The sequence below is a fragment of the Arachis ipaensis genome, chromosome B7 (genome assembly GCF_059453495.1).
Source record: "Arachis ipaensis isolate K30076 ecotype BB chromosome B7, ASM5945349v1, whole genome shotgun sequence".
NCBI classification, from domain to species: Eukaryota; Viridiplantae; Streptophyta; class Magnoliopsida; order Fabales; family Fabaceae; genus Arachis; species Arachis ipaensis.
This window is the reverse complement of record NC_142442.1, coordinates 121,743,679-121,761,051: the sequence shown is the minus strand read 5'-3', so window position 1 is coordinate 121,761,051 and position 17,373 is coordinate 121,743,679. Positions and strand designations below refer to the sequence as shown.

Genomic DNA, 17,373 nt, shown 5'->3' with positions numbered 1-17,373 from the left:
TAACAACATCTAATTGAACAAAAAAATGAATTAAAATTACCAAATTAAGGACAAATGAGTGAATAATATAAGAAATTATAACTTCGAACGTGTATAAAATAAAAAGAATTTACTGATTTATTTTATATTAAACGATAAAACTAACAATAGTATATTAATAAAAAGATATACCTTTAAAAAAAAGTTACAATACAATTTTAAATATTTTCATAAATAAATTGTTAAAATTTTTGTTATCGATAAAATGATGCTATTATACAATTTTTTGGTAAAACTTAAAATCAAAAGAAAAATAATTTTGTGTGGGTTAATATAAATTAATTACGCACCAAATAAGTAGAATCGTTTATTTGTTTGTTTCAATATATCAGCATGAGGAAGCAAATTAAAATGATTATCCAAAATTTTACGATCATCGACCAAATGTACTATACCTGACTCTATCTTAAAAGATATTTTGCACGTGTGTACAGTCAGAAGATATATTCCGCTTGATTTCTCGATCACAAAATTTGAGAAGACATAGACTTTCCTTTCTACCAATTCATTCTCAAATATTTTTGTCAAATAATTCTTGATTGAACAATGAATTTTATCGTATTGCAAAATAAATTAAATATAAAAGCTATTAGCATTTACAAAGCTATTAAAAAGAATTGTCTTTGACTTGATTGAACAATGAATTTTATTGTATTGCAAAATAAATTAAATATAAAAGCTATTAGCATTTACAAAGCTATTAAAAAGAATTGTCTTTGACTTGTGAAATGGTGTACTTATAAAATTAACTTAAAATATGAACTACAAATATTTATAAGAATTTAATTTTGATGCACTGACAGTGTAAAGTAGTTTTACACGTGTATCCAATTACGTAATGACACATCAATAAAAATAAATACATTTCACATTGACCGCGTAAATGGTCATCCAAAAGAACGGATGTGATTGCACGACTATGTAAAACGCTTTACACTGTCAGTGCATCAAAATTAAACTCTATTTATAAATTGAACTTAGAATTACTTGAAAAAATTTAGTAAATGAATCAATGAATCTTATCATCTATTAGAACTATTTCTATGTAAACCGTCTTACTCTTGTCAAACTTGAATGGAACTTTTTATAGCCTTATAATTCTTATCTTTATTTTTCATACTTTCTCTTCGTATAATCTACTATAAGTGATACTATTAATACTTAATGAGATCGTAGTCAATAATCATTAGGTATGAAAAAAAATAGAATAAAGCCTGTGTGAAAATTATAAATTTTTTAAATAATAAATATGAAAGAAAATTTACTGCTTATTATATATACTAATAATATGTCAATAATTTTAAAAATTTACTAATAATACTAATAGTTTAAAGATAATTTTACTATAGTTATAATAAATTTAGTTATTACTCTAAATAAATAAAATAAATAATATATTTAAAAACTAAAGAAAAAAAGATTAGCGGTAATCATGTTTAGAATGTTCCCATGTTTTTTTTTTGTTTTTTTTTTTGCTTGCTATTTTTTCACTGCAATGTTAGATTAAAGAAACTCTAAATTTGAAATATAATAATAAATATGTCATATAATGAAAAAATAACAAACTATATATATATTGCTATATAAGGAGTCAATGCACAAAGATATGTTATCGTAATAAAATATCACACTATGAATAATTATATTTGTCAAGTAAATTTATTTATACTCTATATCTGTTATATTATTTTATATAAAATTAAAATTTACTTTTATATAATTGTACCTTAAAAGGATCAACTTCAATAAAAAACGAAGAATGCATTTTTATTCTATGAAGTAAAAAAAAAATATAAAATTATGAGTTGACTCTCAAATTTAGATTCATGTACCACAGAAAAACACTATATATAGACTTTAGTAAAATAAAAATAAATATGTCAATTATTTATTATTAAGGTAATTTTTTATTATATACAGTAATTTTGCATTATATATTAATTTTGTTAAAATTATATAATTTTATCATATCATAATTAGAATCATTATCTTCAATCATAATTAGAGAAATCTCGGATAATAAATAAGAATATTATACCTAATATACACATATTGAAATAGAAAGGGGTAGAGATATATTATCATGGACGAGTATAATAACTAAAAATGTTTGAAATAAATATCATAAGAAGATAGAATTATAATGGGTTAAAGTAATAAAAAAATAACTTGTAGAATTATTATATGCTAATGCTAAAAATAATTTTACGTAACCCTATTATAATTTTTTCGATTACCAGTGATAAATTATTATAATTTTAAGATGTTACTTTACTCACGTGATAATTTCAATGTTATTATTATTATTATTATTATTATTATTATTATTATTATTATTATTATTATTATTATTATTATTATTATTATTATTATTGAATAATAAATAAGAATTAAAATTATATCAATATTTTTATAATTAATATAATTAAAATAAATAAAAATATTTAAATTAACGTGCGTTATTAATATTATAAGATTTGATCATTTTATAATTAGAATCAAATATTCTTATCATGATTACCACGACCGGACCGGTGCCATTATCATATCATTATCATATATTATTATTATTATTATTATTATTGTTGTTGTTGTTGTTGTTGTTAAAATAATTAAAAATATTTTTAATTGATAATTGAAAAGTAGTTTAATAGTGCATTAAATATTGACTTGATATAATAATAATGAAAATATGTTCCTAAATTGGTATAATTATATATTATTCATTAAATATTAATTATAATATAATTATAATAAAGATATTTTTTATAAAATAATTTAGAATAGATGGAAAATTTCATGCATTTTGGAGGGAAAACGGACTCACGAGAGATCGTTATGTCACCCTTATTAGCTGGGGAAAAACTCAGTTTTAGTATATTAAGTAGATAGATGAGTCACTTAATGCAAAGTGAGTCACTTAATACCGTTGCAACACGTGGTACAAACAGACATGTGGCCAAATAACATTGTGACACGTGGCACAACCATTCACATCAGCATGCCACGTGTCATGGTCACCACATCATCGTATCATTACATGTGGCTAAATCATGGAGTGACACGTGTCACTTAAAGTTCACGTCATTAAGACATGTCATTACGTCGTTAATGGAAAATGGGTTAGGGATTAATATGGTGCACTTTTGTCAATCACAGAAACGTAATTAGTGCAATTGAAATTTCAAGAACGATTTTAATGCACGACGTCAATCTCAAGAATCATTTTAAAGTTTAACTCCAACTAACAAATATAAATTTTAAAAGATATATGATACTATTATGAGTTTTATTTATTTTTAATATTTACCTAGTAAACTTCGTAAATATATCATATATTCCTGTACATATTATGATATCATAAGTTAGTCGGTATATATTTGTTTACATTCAAATATCAATATTACTACAACTACATCACAATAATATATGATAACAAATTCTTAAAGGGAAGTTCTATGGTGTGGATGAAGAAAAATATCTACATGTGTGAATTCTATGTGTCTATCTTGTCTAAGCGACATATATTTTCTGTCGTGTCTGAAATTTTTCAGTTGAAACAGCAGGCTCCGTGATAATAAAGATAGGTGACAGATTTTGTCTTTTTCAATGATAATTAGTTGTTGTAATTTCATGTTAATTAGTGGTATATTTTTTGTTGGGCTTGTTATTTTCCTGGGCTATAAAAAAATAAGCTTCTCTTTGATAAAAACCTAATTTCTAAATAAATAGAATTAAAATATTAAGATAATAAATTAAAACATTAATACTACACTTTTCATAAGTTAAAATAAAAAAAAAGTCACTTATGAACCTATTCAAACGGGACCGTAGAAGTAAATATTTTGTTCATAACTAAAACTAAAAATATAATTATTCAGATTTAGATTGTAGAAGAATAAACGTATAAGTAACAAATAATCTATTTTATCATGCATATTATAAATTAATGAATTAAACTAACTGATATAATGAATTATAATTAATTAATTGGTATAAATTATAATAAATTATATGATATTTAAAAAAAATAAAATGAATAAGAAGAAAATAAAAAGAAATAGAAGAGATAAAAGACTACAATAAAATAAATTGAGTGTGAGAGTTTTATTTTTTTTTTTACAAATTTTATATCACATCCGTTTTAATAATAATAAATAAAAATACATCAACTTGATATCTAAGAGAAAATGATGAGATAAAATCATAACACAGTTCTAAAACAAAAGCTTAAATTAAACCATAATATCATTGCACAACACAAATTAAAAGTAATTTCACACTATAATATACCACACAAACAGGTAAATGACTTAAACTTAATTACAAAATTTTTTTTATTTATGCATACATGATAACACCATGGTCTATAAATGCTTCATATGGATAATATATCATATATTGCTCTGAATGATGAGCACGGGAGTTGAAGAGTGTGTGGTGGTTTGTGTCCACGATAGTTGACTTCTTGCGACGACGCCTTATAGGAAGAAAAAGAATTGTTGTAAAAGCTAATATGGTCTTTTATAGTAGTCAAATAAAAATGGAAGGAATAAAATTTTATATTTTTATATTCAGAATAGAATTTGATATTTATCGTAATAAAATTAAATAACTAATTAATTATAATTCATGTATTTAAATAAATAAAATAAATTAAATAAAAATATTTTTAAGAATTAATCAAATCAGTTAGTTGATACAAATAATTAGTATAATTGATTTTATTTGATTTATTGAATTCAAAAAAATAAATTAAAAAATAATTGATTGAATTAATTAATTGATATAATTAATTTATTATAATTGATTGGATTTAATAAATTAAAAAAATAATAAGAAAACATATGAGACAATAATTTTTTTAACTAAATTAATCTGTATTTATTGTATTTAATCATTATAAATAACAAATCATTTATGCTATTATATATGTACCTTATAAATTAATGAATTAAAATAATTGATATAATAAATTATAATTATTTGATTGATATGAATTATAATAAATCGTGTGATATTTAAATATCTAATCAAATCAATTAGTTGATATAATTAATTTACTGTAATAAATTATATTCAATGAATTATAAAAAATAAATTAAGAAACACGCTCAAAAGTAGTAACGAATCCATAAATTTTAAATAGCGGGGGTAAACATATAGCATATAAAAATAATAAAAAATATTTATAAATATATAAAAATATATAAAAAATAATATAAAAATATTAAATATTAAATAATTTGTATGTAATCATTATCAATATTAATATATTGATAAATAATAATATGGTTATTAATTTATCTTTCTGTAAATTAAATATAATAATAATAATAATAAATGAAATTAATCAAAATATAAATAGGTTATCTTCTAATCAATAATAAAAGTGAAATATATTTTTTTATGAATTATATACAATAAATGATATTTTAAATAAATGATTTTTTTATGTTATATTTTTTTCAATAAATGATATAACGGGTAATTATCATTATCATATATTATTATTATTATTACTAGTGTATGTTTCCGTACCCTGTACGGAATAATACATAAAATTATATAAAAAATTTATTAAAAAATTAAATAATATATATAGTAATTATTATAAATATTTTATAAAGTTATAATTAAAATCAAACTCTGAGAATTTTTAATATTAAAATATTAAAAATAATTAATATTTGTCTTAATCAATTTGAGTTTGTTAAGTGATCATTTTACTCGTCCACTTAAATAATTATTAGGAGTTAGAATCTCGTCTTGTGTATATAGCAATTCATTGGCTAGCGATAAACCCTTAATAAATGGAGTATCAATGCGTGGTTAGACTTAGCAGGAGTTTCCAAATACGTGGGTACCCGACCCATCCATACCCGGATGAAGAGGGTAATAACTTCACTCCAGTTGGGGTAGATTTTGCTCATGACAGGAGGGTATACCCGCCCTGAATATATACATATAAACACTTTTTAGAAATTAGGATTTGCCTCACATCACAGATGTAGTGATTCATAGCTTCAGTCTATACTCTATAGCTATGCAAGATAAACTTAGTCATCCTCATCCAAAATCTTCTTCTTCACAAAAAACCGCATAGCTCCCGTCATCGTTGTTGCTGAGTCCATCGCCGCCTACCCCTTCACAACTCCCATCTTCCTTCACAACCAGGGACGGACCCACGTTTAATATAGAGGGGGCATTTGCCCCCACAAATTTTTTTTTAAAAAAAATAAATACTTATATACATATATACCACTTTATTTGTCTCAAAATAAAATATAAATAGTTCTTTTGTATTTGATGTTAAAAAATATTTTGTTAAACTTAACACATAATAATAATTATATTGTTAAATTTGATTTAGTATGAAAAATAAATAAATAAACTCAAAAAATAGTGATAATTAATTTTATTATATTAGTTAATTAATTAATAATTAAATTAAAACTTAGTTTTCTAATTAAATACAACTTAAATTATTAGTGATTTTTTAAAAATTTCTATATATTAATATATTGTAATTATTTTGGTAAAAAATTTATTTATACTATAAAAATTATAATAAGTAGATTTGACAATTAAATATGAGATAATAAAAAGTAAAATAATTGTTTAAAAATATATAAAAAAAAATAATATTTAGTCATGTTAAAAACAAAAAAAAATCCTTATAAATATTTTTTTTGTTATTTTAAATAGTATACTATGTGTATGAAATTATATTTTTATTATTTTAAATATTATAATAATGATTGTGTGTATATTTCTAGTTTTTATCATTATGTATTAGATAGTTCTAATTTTAAATTTTGAATATATCTAAACAAATTTTGTAACAATAACTAATTATTGTTACGAAAAAATCATAATTTATAATAATTTTAAATTTGATACAAATTTTTTGTTACAAATGCTCCATTTTCTTGTAGTGATAGCAACTCGTTGCCGGCCAATTATAGATTCTTAAATGAAATTCAAATTCATGACGGATTAGTCCTTAACTTGTTGAGTGTCGTGGGAAGCAAAAAAAAAAATATCTATACCTAAATTTTATTATATTTTTGCCCCCATTACTAAATTTTTCTGGGTCCGTCACTGTTCACAGCTCATGTCATCATTGCTGCTCATCTCGTTACCATCGCTGTTGAGCCCGTCGCCACCTTTCTCCTGCCGAGTCCTTTTTCTCTAGGTAAATTTCACTCTCTCTCTCTCTCTCTCTCTCTCTCTCTCTCTCTCTCTCTCTCTCTCTCTCTCTCTCTCTCTTTCTCTCTCTCTTTCTCTCATTGTGAGTCTATTAAGTTCTTCTCTTCTTCCACAAACTCATCACTTAGTCCCCGTCGCTATGAGCTCGGACGTTGCCGTTGCAGTTTCATCTGAGTCTGTCACCGAATAAAATAGAAATTTTATTCAAGTTAAAAATAGACATGCATGAGATCATTTTTGCATGTAATTTCTAAATTTTCTCATCCAAATTTGATCTATGTGATTGAGTATTTTAGTATGGGATTATCGTAGTTTTGTTGCGACACTAATGTAATAAAAGTTTCAATAATTTCATAACTAATATATGAGATAGACCATATTATTAAAGTAATAGAGAAATAACATTCAGATTTGCGCGTAAAATTTATAAGAGGTGATTATCTCAGGAAAATATATATTTATAACCGAAGTAGAAGATTGTTAGGAAATTATTATTTCTTAATATATATATGGATAATACATATATTAATTATAATCGCAAATTAAGTAATTTCACATTAAATGACTTATATAACAGTGATCTCATTTATTGTCATAAATGTTGAATTAAATAAGTCATTATTACTTTTGATTTGGATAAATGAGATTAAAATCATAGGTACTATTTTATTTGAGTTTTAGGGTTTAATGAGTGTCACACTCAAATATAAATAATGACTTCAGGATTTTGGTCTCCAAGACATCAAACTCGCCTTGGTAGCTCTTTTCCCACAGTAAAATTGTGATTCAGACCTATCAGAAATACATAAGATTTTGGTTGACGAAGATCAAAGAACCACAAGAGGCAAGCTCTCTGATTTCAATCATACTCTCGAATGAAGAGACGCTTCTACGTTCTTAGTTATATTTTTTTATGCTTTAACATGGATGATCTTGAGATTGAGAAATCCTAAAATTTTCTGCTAAAATAGAAATTTTATTCAATCAAATGATAATAAATAATTTTATTGAATTAACTTATATTAATGTGATTATTGGATGATAAAGAATGCTAGAAAAATAAATAAATAATATTTTAAGAGTAGAAATATTAAATTGTCATTTCAATTTACTTTTTTAATCAACGATAATAAATATCTTAAATTAATTAAATTTTTACAAAATTATACACCTAAAACTATTTCATTTTTTCAAAAATCTTTTGAAAATACAATGGTTCAATGAGGAGTTAATAGTCAAAATCGTCCCTGAAAGATACCCCGATCTCCATTTTAGTCCTCGAAAGATAAAATTAATCAAAGTCGTCCCCGAAAGTTAATCACGTTGGTCGAGTTTGTCCTTCCGTCATGTGAGGTAGTGACGTGGCTAACGTTTGGTGAGGTGGAACGTTAAGTGCCAGCGTGGAGAGGTCCAGCATGGCAACCGTTAATGCTGATAAGATATGTTTGATTAGTTAGATCAAATTAGTCCTAATGTTACAACCCTAACCCCCAATCTGAAGCATATATGTGCGCGATTCTCAGGTGGCGATGTATCTTTGAGGAGTCGCTGCTATGATGAGTGGAAGCCGGAGTGGTGACCTGCCGTCGCAGTCTATCGGTAGCCATGAGTCGAACTCTGCCATGCGACGGAGGAGGAAGATGAAGGACCAGACTTGCTTTTGTGGGTTGAAGACGACAATCAAGAAATCCGGCACAAGAGAGAATCCGGATAGGTTGTTCCACACTTGTGCCAGATACCCGGTGAGTTAGGTTATGATATATTAAGCTTGTTTTCAATATTCCTTTGTCTAGTATGCTGGGTTGTTGAAATTGATTTTATTTTTTTTGGAAAAATTCAGAAGGAAAGTCACTGCAACTTCTTTAGGTGGGTTGAGGAAGATGGGTATGTAGCAGGGGCGGAAACTGATGCAGAGGTTGGTGGGGACTATGATGAATGGAGACTGAATGTGTCATGGAGATTGGGTAGCTTGGAGGGTGAGGTTAGAGCAATGAAGATGCTGATAATGTTGCTGTCAGTTGCAGTGGTGGTGGCTACTGTATTGTGTGTATCACTGTTGGTCACATTAATCTCCAAGTAAAGCCACAATTGGAGTGTTATGTTCTTGTGTGTTAGAGGTGTTGTTATATCAGAGAAATTGAATTAGTTGATATGTAATGATGATGTTAATTATGAATGAAAGTATGGTTTAATTGTCTTTAATTTAACATAAACTTGTTGTTTAAGCTTGATGGGTTTCACTGAGAATACATGATGGTGATGTGTGAACTATTATAAGTATCTTTTCACCAAATATAATCATATATAACAGTAGACAAAGTAATTGTAATCCATAACAAACATCATAATTATATTGATATCATAATGTCTTAGTAGACACACCACAAAGGTGAGAAAGGATCCAGACAACACTGTTGAGACAACATTGTTCATGTAAACAAAAAAACATACTAGGCCTAATTTAAATGATCCTGAACACAGAGGCTGTTTACAGAGCCATGTTCCCAAAAAGCAAACTTTTCAACTACATACAAAATATATTTCCTAGTTAAACATATTAATCTTTCTTTCTTGGACGCTTGAACCCTGGAGTAGGCACGAATGTCATGAAGGTTTGCATCTTCTTTGCAGTGGCAGAAGTTGTTCCTTTCAATGTCTCAGCAGATATGGCCACAGGTGACTGGGTGGAGGCATTTGATCTTGCCTTTTTTTTTATTACATGCAGTTTGGGTGGCCTGCCTCTCTTTTCACCCTGCATAGGCCAGTTGCAGACCAATTAATTTCAAGTAAATAAAACAAATGCAATTGGGCAGAATAAAAAGCAGCAAATAAATAACCTGAATGTCTTGAACAGGCAGTTGGGTATCTTGCACTGGTTGGTTGACTTCCACAGCAGGTTCTGGCTGGACTGGGGGAGGAGGAAAAGAATGTGATTGAACTTCATTGTTGGTGTTTGGGTCATCTGTAAGGGGAGCAGGCCCATTAGGAAGGGCAACCTGAAGTTGCATTTGCCTAGCTTGATCCTCAGCATCCTCCTTTTTCTTCTTTGCACAGCTTCTCTTGTTGTGTCCAACTTCACCACAAAACATGCACCTAATTGGGTTGTACTTCCTCTTCATCTTGGTGCTTGACCCAACTGGCTGCTCTCCTTTGTCCTTTCTCCTCTTCTTGGTAGGCCTCCCAGGTTTAGGCTTGATTGGGGGTGGGACAGGGGCAGGTGAAGATGTTTTCTCCCACAAATCTTGTCCTTTAACCGGGTTAACATTGAAACAGTATGTCCTTTTATACGCCTCCATTGTCAACAACTCATGGCAATACTCCTCAATTCTCTTACCATTTTTGTCTTGAATTGCTGAAATTGCATGCATACATGGCATCCCTGTGCCAAGTGTAGACAGACAAAGTTAATGAGAAAACCAAAAGCAACTCTGACTAATTCATGCTAAGGGAAGCATCTATAGGGTCCGAATGAATTACCTGTGAGTTGCCAGAATCGACAGGTGCAAGTGTGCTTTCCCAGGTCGACCACCATGTTTGTGGGCCAGCCATGTACTTCAAACAGCTCCTCTTTTTCATCCCCGCACCATTGGGGAGCCCAATGACTAGATAACTTTGTCATGGCTTCTAGTCTGCTTTGCTGAACCGGGGGTAAAATTCCTTGATAAGTGCTCAACTTCAGTTTGTTATCGACCATGCTCTTCATGATTATTCTCCTCACCTCTTCAGCCAAAGTTAAAATCGGCTTGGTCCTCTCATGCTTTATCTTAGCATTGAATGATTCGCAAGCATTGTTGCAAATATTGTCATTCTTAGGGTCCTCACTGAAGTAAGCCTTAGTCCAAGCCTCCTTCGGCCACTTTTCAAGATACTGCCAAGCCTGTTCGTTAATCACTTTTACTCTCTTCATGTTCCTCTCAAACTCATTACGTGTCCTTGATCGAGCACACTCCCAAACCAGGTCTTTCAACTCCGTGCTACCCCATTGTTTTGAAAAATTCCGCCACAGATGCCACACACAGAACCTATGCTGGGCCATGGGCATGACTTCCTTTACTGTTGGGATGAGTCCCTGCCAGATACAAAGAAACCCAAAAAGATTGTTAGTCAAAAGAATCCCTCAATCATGATCATTAAATCAATTTAGTCCCAGAAGTATAACTAATTAAATCAATTTAGTCCTGACCTTCTGCATGTCTGAAATGAGGCACAAGTTTTTGCCAAGGAAGTTGCTAAGGTCTGATTGCAGGAGCTCCAGAAACCATTTCCAGTTGTCCTTGTTTTCCACATCCACAATTGCATAGGCAACAACAAATATGTGGTTATTGGCATCCTGAGCACACGCCGTCAATATTTGTCCACCATGCAGAGTCTTAAGAAAAGCCCCATCCAATCCTATCATCGGTCTACACCCAGCCTTAAATCCTTTTTTACAGGCATCAAGACACACATAGAACCTCTCAAACTGAGGAGGACCCTGTGGCATTGGGATTACACCAACTTGAACTGTAGACCCAGGGTTACTTGTAAGCAACTCATTTGCATAGTCCCAGATAAGTCCATACTGAGCAACTTCATCACCCTCTACCACTTTCCTAGCAGCTTTCAATGCTCTAGTGATGCAGGTGCTGTTCAGGTTTACGTTACACTTCCTCACAAACCACTCATACACTTCACGATGTCTCATTGTAGGATGCTTCCTAAGTTTTGGAACAAGTTTGCTTAGTGTCCACTGTTGGGTGGCTGCCCTGTTTTTTCGCCTTCTAGGACAGATATGGTTGTCAACCAGGGTTTTAATCTGCCACGACCCGTCTTGCTTACTTCGTGCACAGTAAACTACCCAAGGACAACCCTCAGCCTTACACACAGCCCTAACCCTAACATTGTCATTCTTTGTAAACAATATGTTTCTACCTAATTGGATTGTGTAGTCCCTAGTTGCATGCATAAAATGTTCCTTTGATTTGAATATCATACTAACCTCAAACTTGAGGTCCCCGAACTTTGCCTTGTCATTATACTGGGGATAGACAGTTGGTGATTCCTCATCAGAGTCTAGTTCCTGGCCCGAGTCCTCCGAGTGCCATGAGTTGAGATCCGAATCATTGTCCTCAAGGGGATTATCCTCTAGGTCTGCCAAATGGAAACCACAAATTAAGTAATCAATCATGTGACCAAAATTAAATCAACATCTACAAACCAATTGATTTAACCAAATACCTGAGTCACTTTCATCCTCACTCTCAGAAGCTTCATAGCTTGAATCGTCAGTCTCTATTTCTTTCTCTGCCAATCTGGTCTTAGCAGGCTTGTGCTTCTCCTTAACTTCCCTTTTTTTGTTCAGCCTTGTAGAGTTGACACCATCATCACTGTCACTGCTAGATTCATCATCTCCTAGCACCCTTGGAGGTTTGTAAAGGCTGTCTTCAGCACTCTCATAGGAGTCATGAGAGTCACTGTCTTCCTCAACCTCTATTGCCTTCACATGCCTGCCTGCCCTTGTGGTGGTAGTGACCTTGGCCTTACCTTTAGGCTGAGTTGTAGCAGGGGTAGGTTTGGTAGGCTGACTATAGGCCTTTCTCTGCTGTGATGAAGTTTGCATGGGTTCATGTGACTTCTTGGTGGGCTGAGATGATGGTCTGCTGGGCTTAGTGGTTGGTCTAGTGGGCTTAGTTGATGGACCTGTGGGCTTCAATGATGGTCCAGTGGGCTTAGTGGGCTCCTTAGTGGGCTGCATTGGTTGCTTAGTGGGCTGGGTAGGCAGTTTACTGGGCTGACTTGGTTCCTTTGTGGATTTGGTAGAAAATTTTTTGGACTGAGAAGGCAACTTTGAAGGCTGAGATAATCTGCTTCCTTCAGCTGATGCCTTCGTGGACTCAGAGCTTGCTTTTTGGTGGGATGGTAACTTGGTGGGTTGAGACTGATGTCTCTTGGTCTGGGTTGGGTTAATTTTAGGCACATCTCCTTCCTGCTCATCAACCACACATGGCTCTGAAACACCATGCTCGAAATACAGGTTGATCAAGTTGAAGTTCCTCCTGCAATCCTTCACCATTGCAACCAAATCATCATCTGTGGCCAGCCTCCTCAGCCCATATTCAAGGGGAACTCCTGGAGATTTCCACCAGCACTCCCTAGCCTCAGCATATCCCAGTTCGACATAGTACCCCCTCACAAAGAACACGTCAAGTGTGTCAGCTTCAACTCCCATTAACACCTCTGTGTGATCCGGTTCATAGTACAGATATCCACCCTCATCCTTTTTAAACTTCCCCCATGGTGAAATACAAAAGTCATCGGAGGACCCTCCATCTACAAGTGCAAATAAATGTAGTCAACATCAAAATCTAAAATAACTCCTCTCTTACAACTGCATGTAAACACACAGCAAACTACAAAATCATAACCATCGCAAACCCTCAACTCCCAGAAAAACCCACCACATAAGGACCAGGAAACCCCTAACAAACGCATACAGAATATTGTGTAGCTAGTCCAAACCCTAGCCTCACTAGATGGTTCTTAGAACTAAGACACCCAAAACCAACGGACACCAACATTGCAAAATCAACAGAAACTGTGAAAAAAATTAAGCCTTACCTATGGCAATTACTGTTCCTTCCTCCAACTACGAAACTCCTCAGCGACCTCCTCCAACGTAGCAGGGCCTACTCTTCTACAAGCCTCGCACACACGAATGCTCGATAACGCCACCAAGTTCTGATCAAAGGATCTTTGTGCAGAGTACCAGGGTAGAGAGAAGACGAGGGATTTTGGAGCGAAAGTGGAAGAGGTTTGTTACGAGAGAAGAGAAGGGCAGAACGTTTGAATATCCACATGTGGCTCATAAACGACGTCGTTCCACTGATTTGGGGCTGAGGATATGAAACTACGTCGTTTTGCACCTCTCCACGCTGGCACTTAACGTTCCACCTCACCAAACGTTAGCCACGTCACTACCTCACATGACGGAAGGACAAACTCGACCAACGTGATTAACTTTCGGGGACGACTTTGATTAATTTTATCTTTCGAGAACTAAAATGGAGATCGGGGTATCTTTCAGGGACGATTTTGACTATTAACTCGTTCAATGAGAGGTTGACTATTGAGAATTGAATATAATATTTTTAAATTTGTATTTTCAATAAAAAGATGTACTTAGTGCTATCCATCCTAAATAATTCTATATTCACTATTACTTATCCATCTAAATAATTTTAACATTGATAGAATATTATTTTTAAATGCAAAAATTTAAAATATATTTATTCTATTTCAAAAATTAATATTCATATTTAACTTAGAATTCCAACAAATATGACAAAAAATATTATATTTTTTAGTTAAAAAATTAAAGTAAAATATTTATAAATATATTTTTGTGCTTTAGCTTTACATTTTTTAAAAAAATTTGGCAAGTCAATGGAATCAAATCATATTTCTATAACATATATAAGAATGTATATTACGCATAAATAAAAAAAATTAGGTATAGTCAGAACAAATACATAAATTAAAATAAAATTTAGAAAAATAAGAACCAATAAAATATTGAAGGAAAAAAATATAAATAGAAGAGAAACAAAATTATTAGACAGAAGAGAAATAATTTAATAAATTTTATGTGTATATAAAAGAAGAATAAAAAGAAGATATACAATAACTTATTTAATTTAGCAAGATTTATGAAAATAAATACATAGAATAAGAGAATAAAAAATAATAACAAAAAGAAGCTAAACATCTGAATTAATATAAAAAAATAAAATAAAATAAAATAATGATAATCTATCATAATCTTAATCTTTTAATATAATTAATTAATAACAATATAATTTGTCTACCATAATCTTAATCTAATCTTTTAATATAATTAGTTTTAATTAAATAATCAAATAAATTGAATATAAATATGTCTAATCTAATCGTATAAAAAAAAGTGAATTTTCTATAATTAGACATATATATATATATATATATATATATATATATATTTTGGGAATAAAATATCACTTTAAAATAAAATTATTATTATTAATGACATATAAATATTAAAATTATATTAATACATTAATAGAAATACATTATTATAATAAAAAGTTGCAAGAATTAAAATAACTAAAACTTATTAACTTTAATTAGTTAAATTAGCATAAAATAAGAAAGAGATGATTAATCAGATTAAATAAATTAAAAAAATATTACTAAATAAAGTAAATGTCACAATAATTATATTACTAATTGAAAAAAATTAATTTAATCAATTCAAATTTTTATTGAAAATAGATAATTAAAGATCACCAATGAATAAAAATAAATAGGATATAATACATTAAAGAATAATTTTGGTAGTATAAATAATAAAATTAAATTATTATATACAATTTTTACCTTTTACCTTATTATGATTGAAGTTAACATTAATGGTAAAAAAATAATTTTAGATAGTCCCAAATTGTATTTTACAACATAATTAAAACACAATTCATAATTTTTTATTTTGTGATTAATTAATATTTTTTAAATTTTTTGGTTAAGTCTTCTGTAATTTATGATTGATAAATTTTTTCTACAAAATATAAATTTATGATGAATCATTACAATTATAATTAATTAAAACAATAAAAAATTATTAAAAAAAATCAAATAAAAGATAAAAAATAGAGTAAACATTTATTTTGAAACTAAAAATTTGTTAATTGTGCTAGAAATTCTAAAAATTTGTATCTTATTATATAATCAATTTTGTTACTCACTTTAACTTTATTATTCATTTATTGTATCTAAAAAAGTATATAATGTCACACTTATTTTAAAAAAAGATGAAACTCTTCAAATACACGGTATAATATATAATTTAAGAACAATAAAATAAAAATTTCTAGAATTTTATAATAGTATTTAAAATTTTCAACGACGATAATGCAAAGTGTTTAAATCGACCAAATGAATTCAATAGTTATCATTTGCACATCTTATTTAAATTTGAATTTTAAAATTTAATTTGTATCTTTTTTTTCTAATATAAATTATTTTTGACAAAAAATAGAGAAAAAAAATTATTAGACCAAAAAAATATCCTATCAAAAAATTATTATAAAGAGATTTATAATTAGAGAAGAAAAGAATAAAAGAATAAAAGTATTAATAATAATTAAAAAAAAGAAACAAGCTTGTATTAAAGAATATTAGAAAAAAAATAATAAAATTCATATTAATAATAATAATGCTGAGAAATGATGTTGTTGTTTTAGACTTCTAACCTTTGTTTTTGGCTATCTTTTTTTCTTTTCTTTATTTTTTTTTTAAATTATCAAGTCATAAAAAGATAAAGAACAATTCAAGAAAACAAAAATAAAAAGATCGAAAACAGTAAGATCAATCACTACAATACAGGGTGTTCACTGCAAATGGGTTGATGCTTTCGATCAGTGTGTTACAGTTGAGGTTCAGGTAAATAATGTGATTTGGAGGTGCAGTGGTATCTATGGTAGTCCTCAATTTAATACCAGAGTTTTGCTATGGGATTATCTTGTTACTCAGTCTTCGTCTTTCTGCGGGCCATGGATTGTTCTTGGTGATTTTAATGAAGTACTATTCTCTCATGAATCTAAGGGTTGCCTCTTCTCGAGTCATCATGCAGATCGGCTTGCTGCCTCTCTAGGGGATAGTAATCTGTTTGACTTGAAGACTATTGGAAGACAATTTTCTTGGTACAGAAGGGTTAAAAATGGTGTTGAGGTGGCGAAAAAACTTGACCGGGTTTGTATCAATAGTGGCTGGCTATCTCTATTTCCAGAGGCTTACGCAGAAATTTTAAATAGGCTTCAATCTGATCATTGTCCTATCCTAGTACGCTGTACAGGTCATCCCCAACCGAAAAAGAATAGACCTTTTCGGTTTATTGCAGCTTGGGCAACTCATCCGGGGTACAGAAATATTGTGAACCAGTCATGGCAGGCTGGCTACAGAGAGATGCACGGCAAGCTTTCAGAAGTGCAGAAGAACTCTTTGGAGTTTAATTCTAAAGTGTTCGGCAATATTTTCGTTAGGAAATGCAAATTGGAGAGACAGATTAATTTCCTTCAGAAGCGACTTGAAGTAATGGAAGATTTGTCTATG

General features: G+C 29.7%; 1 protein-coding gene across 1 annotated transcript; it reads left to right on the top strand.

Annotated features, from left to right (window-relative positions):
- Nucleotides 1-8,804: 8,804 nt before the first annotated feature.
- LOC110264704 (uncharacterized) lies at nucleotides 8,805-9,331 on the top strand. Its single transcript, XM_021106760.2, has 2 exons — nucleotides 8,805-8,993; nucleotides 9,092-9,331. The coding sequence occupies exons 1-2, from the start codon at nucleotides 8,805-8,807 to the stop codon at nucleotides 9,329-9,331; spliced, it is 429 nt and encodes a 142-aa protein (XP_020962419.1).
- The last annotated feature ends 8,042 nt before the right edge of the window (nucleotides 9,332-17,373 follow it).